This window comes from Salvelinus alpinus, chromosome 20 (genome assembly GCF_045679555.1).
Source record: "Salvelinus alpinus chromosome 20, SLU_Salpinus.1, whole genome shotgun sequence".
In the NCBI taxonomy this organism is placed as follows: Eukaryota; Metazoa; Chordata; class Actinopteri; order Salmoniformes; family Salmonidae; genus Salvelinus; species Salvelinus alpinus.
Genome location: NC_092105.1, coordinates 23,119,474 through 23,131,537, shown reverse-complemented (window position 1 = coordinate 23,131,537; position 12,064 = coordinate 23,119,474). Strand labels below are relative to the sequence as shown.

The 12,064-nt window shown below is 43.1% G+C and overlaps 1 protein-coding gene across 4 annotated transcripts in view; it reads left to right on the top strand.

Annotated features, from left to right (window-relative positions):
• Positions 1 to 12,064, top strand: part of LOC139546508 (ganglioside-induced differentiation-associated protein 2-like) — a 39,939-nt gene that overhangs the window by 21,213 nt on the left and 6,662 nt on the right. For all 4 annotated transcript variants that reach the window (XM_071354961.1, XM_071354962.1, XM_071354958.1 and 1 more), the window contains 5 exons: positions 3,539 to 3,689; positions 4,424 to 4,500; positions 5,749 to 5,825; positions 5,952 to 6,091; positions 10,359 to 10,413. In XM_071354961.1, the coding sequence (XP_071211062.1) occupies positions 3,539 to 3,689; positions 4,424 to 4,500; positions 5,749 to 5,825; positions 5,952 to 6,091; positions 10,359 to 10,413 (500 nt within the window). The remainder of the gene's footprint in view (positions 1 to 3,538; positions 3,690 to 4,423; positions 4,501 to 5,748; positions 5,826 to 5,951; positions 6,092 to 10,358; positions 10,414 to 12,064) is intronic.

Sequence of the window (12,064 nt, the reverse complement as noted above, 5' to 3'; positions counted from 1 at the left end):
TTGGTTTAAATAATGCAAAAACAAAGTGTTGGAGAAGAAAGTAAAAGCGCAATATGTGCCATGTAAAGAATCTAACGTTTAAGTTCCTTGCTCAGAACATGAGAACATATGAAAGCTGGTGGTTCCTTTTAACATGAGTCTTCAATATTCCCAGGTAAGAAGTTTTAGGTTGAGGTTATTATAGGAATTATAGGACTATTTCTCTCTCTACCATTTGTATTTCATATTCCTTTGACTATTGCCAGTGTAGCAGTATAGCTTCCGTCCCTCTCCTCGCCCCTTCCTGGGCTCGAACCAGGAACACATCGACAACAGCCACCCTCGAAGCATCATTACCCATCGCTCCACAAAAGCCGCGGCCCTTGCAGAGCAAGGGGAACAACTACTCCAAGTCTCAGAGCGAGTGACGTTTGAAACTTTATTAGCGCGCACCCCGCTAACTAGCTAGCCATTTCACATCGGTTACACCAGCCTAATCTCGGGAGTTGATAGGCTTGAAGTCATAAACAGCTCAATGCTTGAAGCAAAGCAAAGAGCTGTGGCAAACGCACGAAAGTGCTGTTTGAATGAATGCTTACAAGCCTGCTGCTGCCTACCACCGCTCAGTCAGACTGCTTTATCAAATCATAGACTTAATTATAACATAATAACACACAGAAATATGAGCCTTTGGTCATTAATTTGGTCGAATCCGGAAACTCATTTTGAAAACGAAATGTTTATTCTTTCAGTGAAATACGGAACCGTTCCGTATCTTATCTAACGGATGGCATCCCTAAGTCTAAATATTGCTGTTACATTTTACAACCTTCAATGTTATGTCATAATTATGTACAATTCTGGCAAATTAATTACGGTCTTTGTTAGGAATAAATGGACTTTACACAGTTTGCAATGAGCCAGGCGGCCCAAACTGCTGCATATACCCTGACTGCTTGCACGGAACGCAAGAGAAGTGACACAATTTCCCTAGTTATAAGAAATTCATGTTAGCAGGCAATATGAACTAAATATGCAGCTTTAAAAATATATACTTGTATTTTGATTTTAAAGAAAGGCATTGATGTTTATGGTTAGGTACACATTGGTGTAACAACAGTGCTTTTTCCGCGAATGCGCTTGTCAAATCATCACCCGTTTGGCGAAGTAGGCTGTGATTCGATGAGAAATTAACAGGCACCGCATCGATTATATGCAACGCAGGACACGCTAGATAACTACACATGGTTGATGATATTACTAGTTTAACTAGTGATTATGTTAAGATTGATTGTTTTTTATAAGGTACGTTTAATGCTAGCAGGCTCCTTGTGGAGTGCAATGTAAGGCAGGTGGTTAGAGCGTTGGACTAGTAACCGGAAGGTTGCAAAAACGAATCCCCGAGCTGACAAGGTAAAAATCTGTCGTTCTGCCCCTGAACAAGGCAGTTAACCCACCATTCCTAGGCCGTCATTGAAAATAAGAATGTGTTCTTAATAACCTCTTTGGGATAAGGGGCAGTATTTTCACGTCCGGATGAAAAGCGTGCTCAAAGTAAACTGCCTGCTACTCAGGCCCAGAAGCTAGGATATGCATATAATTTGGATAGAAAACACTCTAAAGTTTCTAAAACTGTTAAAATAATGTCTGTGAGTATAACAGAACTTATTTGGCAGGCGAAACCCTGAGGACAAACCATCCTGGGGGGAAAAAATTGAGGTCACCGAGTTTTCTATTGGGTTTCTATGGGAAACTAGATTTGAGGCACCTGGTTGCAGTTCCTATGGCTTCCACTAGATGTCAACAGTCTTTAGAAATTGGTTGATGTTTTTCCTTTGAGAAATGAAGAAGTATGGCTGTACTTTCTAAGTGTCAAGCCAATTGGACTCTTTTGTTTGGTGCGCGCGACCTGGAGCTCGCTCCACTTTGATTTTATCCGCTATTGAACACAGTATATTCCGTCTTAAATTTTATCGATTATTTACGTTTTAGGATCCCTAAAGTTGGATTAGGAAAGTTGTTTGAAATGTTTGGACCAAGTTTACAGGTAACTTATTAGATAATTTGTAGTCATGTTGGGCGAGTTGGAACCGGTGTATTTTTTTATCAAATGCACCAAATAAATGGACATTTTGGGGATATAAAGAAGGAATTTATTGAACAAAATTACCATTTGTGATGTTTCTGGGACATATTGGAGTGCCAACAGAAGAAGATCTTCAAAGGTAAGGCATGAATTATACCGTTATTTCTGACTTTCGTGTCGCACCTGCTTGATTGAAATATGATTTTCATGTGTTTGTATGATGGGGCGCTGTCCTCAGATAATCGCATGGTTTGCTTTCGCCGTAAAGCTTTTTTGAAATCTGACACGGTGGCTGGATTAACAAGAAGTTAAGCTTTATTTTGGTGTATTGCACTTGTGATTTTATGAAAGTTAAATATTTCTAATAATTTAATTTGAATTTCGCGCTCTGCAATTTCACTGGATGTTGTCGAGCGGAACGTCCCCAATAGGTTTTAACTGACTTGCCAAGTTAAATAAAGGTGTAAAAAAAAATATATATATTTTTTAAATCAGCCACAAAATACAGATTTTCCAATTGTTATGAAAACTTGAAATCGGCCCTAATTAATCGGCCATTCCGATTAATCGGTCGACCTTTACTGGAGAGACCTGAAAATAGCTGTGCAGCAACGCTCCCCATCCAAGAAAGAGCTTGAGAGGATCTGCAGAGAAGAATGGGGAAAAACTCCACAAATACAGGTGTATATACATTTAGCAAAAATGTCTAAACTGTTTTTGGCTTTGTCATTATGGGGTATTGTGTGTAGATTGATGAGGGGGGAAAAACAATACATTTTAGAATAAGGCTGGAACATAACAAAAGGCACTGTATGTCTTCAATAAAGGAATCCAAGATGGCCTCCCTCTTGTTTTTTGGGGTGTTGAATATGTTTCTCTTTCAGTAAGGGTGTTTTTTTAGTTTTGTTTATATGTGTTTGTGTACTGAACTGTAGTGCTGAACTGGTGTACTTTAGCCACTTGTGTTCATTTTAGCCATGTGTATGTTTGTGTTAGTATCAAGATTGTGTGTGTGTGTACCTCTTTTTTGATGACTCTTGTCCATATGGGGCTCCAGACCCAGAGGTGTTGATCCAAGACAAACAGGCTGTGTGTGAGTCAGGCCCAATGACAAACACTGGAATCAATACACACACACACACACACACACACATACATATTCTGCCTAATCCAGAGGGGCCATGGATGAGCTGCTTCTCTTGCCTTGGGCTGAATGGCTCAGGTCTGGGAGGACAGCCCAAGGTCTAGACACTAGACAATTTAAATAAACATACCGGAGAGACCGGCCCAGTTTCACCACCAGTGAACATGTGAAGTGTGATGTTTCATGCTTATTTTGTGTGTTTGTGTGGCTTTTCACAGCAGTGCTTTGAAAGATTATATTTGTTGATACAACATTGAGGGAGAGTATGTTATGTATTTTAGAGTTGGAAGTAGTTTTCATAGAATGATGTGTCTGTGTGTACTGGGTAGATGACTGTGAGGAGGAGACTCTGGACTCAGACCTGGGCCAGGTGGGGAATCATGCGTTTGCCCGGATGGAGGGAGATGTGGACAAACAGCGCAAACTCATCCTGCAGGGCCAGCTGTCTGACGCAACCATCCACAAACAGCACCAGAGAAAGTGAGTCTAACACAACTTGTAAACAGAGATGGGCAGTATTTCTGTTACGTGTATTTGAAATACGTATTTGAAATACTTCTGAGTGTTTTGTATGTAGTATTTCACTGAGCTGAACTATGTAACAAGATACTTTCGAAAGCTGTAATTTGTATTTTCAAAATACAATTCTATTCCATTTATTTTATAGCGGTTCAACATTGTATGGCCCCCTTTCACCCTACATTGGTATCAAAAGTCTGATGGCACTGGAGTAATACGAGTGTCTGCTAAATTACAAAATGTATATGTAAAAATGAAAAGTATGCTGAGGAGAATTCTAATGAGCTACCCTCGAAACAAGGCCAATGGCAATACCCAGTGTGCTTTGCAGTTGTTCATTTTCACATGTACATTTTGGTCATTTAGCAGACACTCTTATCCAGAGTGACAGTGCATTCAACAAAGGTAGAGGAACAACAACATATCACAGTCATAGCAAGTAAGACGTTTTTGTAACTGTTACTGAGAATGTTGTTTCTGTTCAGCCAGCTACTTGCAAATGTATTTTAAAATACAAAACACATGTATTTTAATTAAATACAATACTTTGAAAAAGTATCTTATTTTATTTTGATACATTGGTCTTTAGGGTATGCATCCTTATACCCTAGTTTTACCAACATTTACAGTACACCCTAAGCCAGTACAATACTGAGTGTTGACATAATGTGTTATAACCTCTCCTGTTGTCGCAGTTATAACCGCTGGTTATGTCGAGCCAGGGCAGAGGACTTGTCTGACATAGCAGCACTGAAAGCCTTATATCAAACTGGTGAGTTGGGAGAGTGTGTGTTTGTGCGTGTTTTTTCTGTATGTGTTTGATCTCTAGTGTGTTGGAGATGGAAATCTTTTTTCCAGCTCATCAAGGGGAGATAATACGTTTTCAAATTTTTTGTTATCAGGATTAAAAATGGCCAGTAATGAAATGGCCTCCGTGGTCATGGCAGGATGTCTTACTTTCTCTCTCCCTCTCCTTTTTATATTTATTTTATTGAACCTTTATTTAACTGGGCAAGTCAGTTCAGAACAAATTCTTATTTACAATGACGGCCTACCCCGGCCAAACCCGGGTGGCACCGGGCCAATTGTGCGCCGCTGTATGGCACTCCCAATCTCGGCCGGTTGTGATACAGCCTGGGATTGAACCAGGGTCTGTAGTGACACCTCTAGCACTGAGATATATATTTTTTTTACCGTTATTTTACCAGAAAAGTTGACTGAGAACACGTTCTCATTTACAGCAACGACCTGGGGAATAGTTACAGGGGATGAATGAGCCAATCGTAAGCTGGGGATGATTAGGTGACCGTGATGGTATGAAGGACAGCTTGGGAATTTAGCCAGGACACGGAGGTTAACACCCCTACTCTTACGATAAGTGCTATGGGATCTTTAATGACCTCAGTCAGGACACCCGTTTAACGTCCCATCCGAAAGAACGCACCCTATACAGGACAGTGTCCCCAATCACTGCCCTGGGGCATTGGGATATTTTTTAGACCAGAGGAAAGAGTGCCTCCTACTGGCCCTCCAACACCACTTCCAGCAGCATCTGGTCTCCCATCCAGGGACTGACCAGGACCAGCCCTATGCAGTTCCTTAGACCACTGCGCCACTCAGGATCTCCTGCTCTCCCTCTTTCTCTTACTCTGTCTCTTGCCTCATTCTCTTTGTTCCCACGCTTTCATTTGGTTTCATTTAGTTCTTTGGTTCATTCGTTTGTGTTTATTTTTCAGTGATGGCAATTTATAAAGTGGGGCTCATAACACCCTCCTGTTTCAGTGAGTGTAATTGTCCCATGTCTCCTCTAGGAGGCAGTGTAGTAACACTGGCAGGCCACTGGGCCATGTGTGTGTGTGTGTGTGTGTGTGTTCCCACAGGTGTTGACGTGTGTGTGTGTTCCCACAGGTGTTGACGTGTGTGTGTTCCCACAGGTGTTGACGTGTGTGTGTTCCCACAGGTGTTGACGTGTGTGTGTGTGTGTGTGTGTGTGTGTGTGTGTGTGTGTGTGTTCCCACAGGTGTTGACATGTGTGGCAGGACGGTGATGGTTCTTGTTGGCAGAAATATTCCTGTGACCCTCATCGACATGGAAAAGGTACCAGGCCTCATTCGCAGGCAAGATCATGAACGTTACAGTTTTAGTGGTGCAATAGAATACAGATGAATGTTGTTGCTCTTTGTGAAAGCCTTGACCGCTCCTCCATGTGTGTCTCCACTGCAGGCCCTGCTGTACTTCATCCATGTCATGGACCACATCACAGTGAAGGAGTATGCAATGGTTTACTTCCACACTCTGACCGGAGAACACAACCGTCTGGACTCTGAATTCCTTAAGAAGCTCAACGAGATTGTAGATGCCAAGTAAGACACATACACCATGCGTTTTATTGATTTAGTGAGGTGAGAGAGAGCTAGATTAACTGAAGGCTATAGAGACAATTACACTGTTTGTTACCAGATACGATGTGCGACTCAAATCTGAACGCGTAAGATGAAACTGGTCTTCAGCAAGTCCTTTCCATGAATGAGGTTTTACCATGAAATTGTTATTGGCTCTATGAGCTGTCAGTTGTAGTTTGTTCTTTAGAGAGTACAGTTGGCTCATCCTCCGGTAAGACCGGAGTTTCGTTTCACTGACCAGTGCTGGTTTATCACCTTTTTGTATAGCATCCAAATATATTGTTCACACTGCCAAGGAGCTCGGAGAAGGTTCCCAGAAAGCGTTGGCAGTATTGGCAGTGAGGCGCCTCAAATCAGAGACGCTAACATTACGAAAGCATTACCATTTCCTGCCAGCGCTACAACCTTCACTGAACAAACAGCCTGTTGCAGACAACAATCAGCCATGAGTGAACTTCATGTGCAATTGAAGAAAACGGCATCAGGCTCTGTGTGACTTAAAATAAATCTCCCTTCCTCTGTGTCAAGACTAAGAAAAGCACCATACACTGAGCACTATGTCAACACTACACAACACTATACAACCCTGACCTTGCGTGCCTCTATTTGAGTCAACCACGGAAAGAAATTGTCTACTCACACCATCACACTGGACTGGAGCTGAAAACCACATACTGCCAATGAATACCAGATGGCTTCTCACCCTCAACCCTATAGCCGTAGATAAGGCAGCACCACTCACACCCACACTATCTCCTCAGCAGTGGGCAGTTTCACCCAGTCATTCTGAGAAATCTAGAGGGAGATATTGACTGTCAGCCTCTGGACATACCACAACTTCTTCTTTTGTGACAACGGAGATTACAGTCTTTGAAGCTAGTTTTTGTAGTCATTGAAAAATCTGTTGAGGGTTTTATCTAGTGTTCCTATGATCTAACGGAAAGTCATCTCACTTATTAGTAGATCAACTGAGTTTACACCAATAATAACATGTTTGTTAGCTCTTGGCACCGCTGACTTCTTTTCCCAAGCATTGTGATGAGCAAGCTGTAATCCCCATGAGAGAATCCCTGCGGCCCCCGTAAGAGAATGCTCTAGACCAGGTTTTCCCAAACTTTGTCCTGGGGCCCCCCCTGGGTGCAAGTTTTTTGGTTTTGTCCTAGCACTACACAGCTGATTGAAATAATCGAAGCTTGATGATGAGTTGGTAATTTGAATCAGCTGTGTAGTGTTAGGGCAAAAAACTAAATGTGCACCCAGGGGGGCCCCCAGGACCGAGTTTGGGAAACCCTGCTCTAGACCAATAAAAAGGACAGACTACATTAGGAACTCTGTTTTGGTCATCTCTTTAGAGTTGGCTTTTGGACTTAGCAGAGATCTGTTTTGGAAATGACTATTCTTTCCCTAGGTCTAGACCCAAGAAGAGACCCTCAAGAACCTGTCTGGCAGGGGAGATGAGGGAGTGAAAGGCTGTTCCACTATGGAGACAGATGGGTCAGAATTTGGCCTTTAAGGATTGTCCCAGGCCCAAACAAGGCCATATTCTACCTTCCTGTGGTGTCTTCTAGGTCACTGATGAAACTGGTTAAATGGTTATTTGCTTGGTGCGGTTTTCTCAAGTGCCCTATAAGCCTGCACTGGCTGTGGGTGGTTACTGTGAACACAATGTACTTCCAAAGGATGATGGGTTTGTTCCACATTATATGAAATGGGACTAAAACCATGTAATTACATGGTAGTTTACATAGGCAGGTTTGGGGTATTGCTATTGCAAATACATCGGTAGTCCATGGCGTGGGAAAGGGTAGAGGGTTGTGTGTTTGTGTTTCTGTGTGTGCAGGTTTCTGTGCTCTTGGATGCCTTAGGGCAATGTTTTTTTGGGGGGGGCGGACAGTACCATGTGCCTTGGTCTGAGAACTGCTACATTTGGAGCAGTTTCATGGACGTTTGTCTGTTTTGTAAAAATGCACTCTTATTTCTAGACATATTTACATGTTTTATGTTGCTGTTTTTTTTTCTCAATAAGCACAAATATAAGTCATCGTTAGAATAATAATGACGACTATGTAACATGCTAGCCAATAGTGATGTGTCAGTGAATTCATTCTGTAGTTCCGGGCAGCCTCCGAGAATAACATCAATTTATACGCTGATTCGGTGAGTGAGTTTATAAGGAAGTGTATTGGATATGTGGTACCCACTGTGACTATTAAAACCTACCCTAACCAGAAACAGTGGATAGATGGTGGAATTCGCGCAAAACTGAAAGCGCGACCCACTGCATTTAACCATGGGAAGATGACTAGGAATATGGCTGAATATAAACAGTGTAGTTATTCCCTTCACAAGGCAATCAAACAAGCAACATTTCGGTATAGGGACAAAGTGGAGTCGCAATTCAAGGGCTCAGACACAATATGTATGTGACAGGGTCTACAGACAATTAAGGACTACATAAAGAAAACCAGCCACGTCACAGACACCGACGTCTTGCTTCCAGACAAACTAAACACCTTCTTTGCCCGCTTTGAGGATAATACAGTGCCACCAACATGGCCGCTACCAAGGACTGTGGGCCTTCTCTCTCCTTCTCCATGGCCGACCTGAGTAAGACATTTAAAAGTGTTAACCCTCGCAAGGCTGCTGGCCCAGACGGCATCCCTAGCTGCGTCCTCAGAGCATGCGCAGACCAACTGGCTGGTGTGTTTACGGACAAATTCAATCTCTCCCTATCCCAGTCTGCTGTCCCTACATGCTTCAAGATGGCCACCATTGTTTCTGCACCCAAGAAGGAAAAGCTAACTGAACTAAATGACTATCGCCCCAAAGCACTCACTTCTGTCATCATGAAGTGCTTTGAGAGACTAATCAAGGATCATATCACCTCCACCTTACCTGCCACCCAATGTTCATCAACTACAGGTCAGCATTCAACACCATTGTACCCTCCAAGCTCATCATTAAGCTTGAGGCCCTGGGTCTCAACCCTGCCCTGTGCAATTGGGTTCTGAACTTTCTGACTGGTGGCCGCCAGGTGGTGAAGGTAGGAAACATCACCTCCACTTCGCTGATCCTCAACACTGGGGCCCCACAAGGGTGCGTGTTCAGCCCCCTCCTGTACTCCCTGTTCACCCATGACTGCATGGCCATGCACACCTCCAACTCAATCATCAAGTTTACAGGTGACACAACAGTAGTGGGCTTGATTACCATCAACGACGACGAGACAACCAACGGGGAGGAGGTGAGAGCACTCTGAGTGTGGTGTCAGGAAAACAACCTCTCGCTCCTCAATGTCAACAAAACAAAGGAGATGACCGTGGACTTCAGGAAACAGCAGAGGGAGCACCCCCCTGTCCACATCGACGGGACAGTAGTGGAGAAGGTGGAAAGTTTTTTTCGGCATACACATCACTGACAAACTGAAATGGTCCACCCACACAGACAGTGTGGTGAAGAATGCGCAACAGCGCCTCTTCAATCTCAGGAGGCTAAAGAAATTTGGCTTGTCACCTGATATCCTCACAAACTTTTTCAGATGCACAATTGAGAGCATCCTTTGTGCTGCAATACCACCTGGTATGACAACTGCACCACCCAGAGGGTGCGGTCTGCACAACGCATCACCGTGGGCGAACTACCTGCCCTCCAGGACATTTACAGCATCCGATGTCACAGGAAGGCCAAAAAGGACAACAACCACCCAAGCCACTGCCTGTTCACCACGCTACCATCCAGAAGGCGAGGTCAGTACAGGTGCATCAAAGCTGGGACCTAGAGACTGAAAAACAGCTTCTATCTCAAAGCCATCAGACTGTTAAACAGCCATCACTAGCACAGAGGGGCTTCTGCCTACATACAAACTCAAAGTCATTGGCCACTTTATTAAATGGATCACTAGTCACTTTAATAATGCCACTTTAATAATGTTTACATATCTTGCATTACTCATCTCATATGTATATACTGTATTCTATTGCATCTTGCCCTATGCCCATCGGTCGTCGCTCATCCATATATTTATATGTTCATATTCTTACTCCATCCCTTTACTTAGATTTGTGTGTGTTGGGTATTTGTTGTGGAATTGTTAGATATTACTTCACTGTCGGAACTAGACGCACAAGCATTTTGCTACACTCGCATTAACATCTGCTAACCATGTGTATGTGAAAAATAAAATTTGATTTTATGTAGTTGATGTTTTTTGCTTTGTTTTATATTCTAGGTTTAAGAAGAACTTGAGGGCTTTCTACTTTGTACACCCCTCATTTCGCTCCAAGGTAAAGTACAGTACCTGGCTTTTTCTGCTTCCCCCAAACTCTGTTGTATGTATTTATACTACTGTGTGTAAAAGGCATTGCTGTAAAATTATTTACAGTGCATTCGGAAAGTATTCAGACCCTTTGACTTTTTCCACATTTTGTTACGTTACAGCCTTATTTTAAAATGTATTAAATCGTTTTTTTCCCTCATCAATCTACATTTACATTACATTTAAGTTATTTAGCAGACGCTCTTATCCAGAGCGACTTACAATCTACACACAATGTCACATAATGACAAAGCAAAATAGGTTTTTAGACATTTTTGCTAATGTATAAAAAGTTTAACTGAAATATCACATTTGCTTAAGTATTCAGACCCTATACTCAGTACTTTGTTGAAGCACCGTTGGCAGTGATTACAGCCTCAAGTATTTTTGGGTATGACGCTACAAGCTTGGCAGACCTGTATTTGGGGAGTTTCTCCCATTCTCTGCTGATCCTCTCAAGCTCTGTCAGGTTAGATGGGGTGAGTCACTGTACAGTTATTTTCAGGTCTCCAGAGATGTTCGATCGGGTTCAAGTCCGGGCTTTGGCTGGGCCACTCAAGGACATACAGAGACTTGTCCCGAAGTAACTCCTGCGTTGTCTTGGCTGTGTGCTTAGGGTTGTTGTCCTGTTGGGAAGTGAACCTTCACCCCAGTCTGAGGTCCTGAGCACTCTGGAGCAGGTTTTCATCACGGATCTCTCTGTATTTTGCTCTTTTCATCTTTCCCTCGATCCTGACTGGTCTCCCAGTCCCTGCCACTGAAAACATCCCCACAGCATGATGCTGCCACCGCCGTGCTTCATCGTAGGGATGGTCTCAGGTTTCTTCCAGATGTGACGCATGGCATTGAGGCCAAAGAGTTCAATCTTGGTTTCATCAGACCAGAGAATCTTGCTTCTCATTGTCTGAGAGTCCTTTAGGTGCTTTTTGGCAAACTCCAAGCGGGCTGTCATGTGCCCTACTGAGGAGTGGCTTCCGTCTGGCCACTCTACCATAAAGGCCTGATTGGTGAAGTGCTGCAGAGATGGTTGTCCTTCTGGAAGGTTCTCCCGTCTTCACAGAGGAACTCTGGAACTCTGTCAGAGTGACCATCGGGTTCGTGGTCACCTTCCTGACCAAGGCCCTTCTCCTCCAATTTCTCAGTTTGGCCGGGCGACCAGCTCTTGGAAGAGTCTTGGTGGTTCCAAACTTCTTCCATTTAAGAATGAGGGAGGCCACGGTGTTCTTGGGGACCTTCAATGCTGCAGAAATGTTTTGGTACTCTTCCCCAGATTTGTGCCTCGACACGATCCTGTCTCGGAGCTCTACAGACAATTCCTTCGACCTCATGGCTTGGTTATTGCTCTGACATGCACTGTCAACTGTGGGACCTTATATAGACAGGTGCGTGCCTTTTTCAAATCATGTCCAATCATTTGAATTTACAGGTAGATTCCAATCAACTTGTAGAAACATCTCAAAGATGATCAATGGAAACAGGACGCACCTGAGCTCAATTTCGAGTCTCATAGCAAAGGGTCTGAATACTTATGTAAATAAGGTATTTATGTTTTTCATTTTTAATACATTTGCTAAGATTTCTAAACCAGTTTTCGCTTTGTCATTATGGGTTATTGTGTG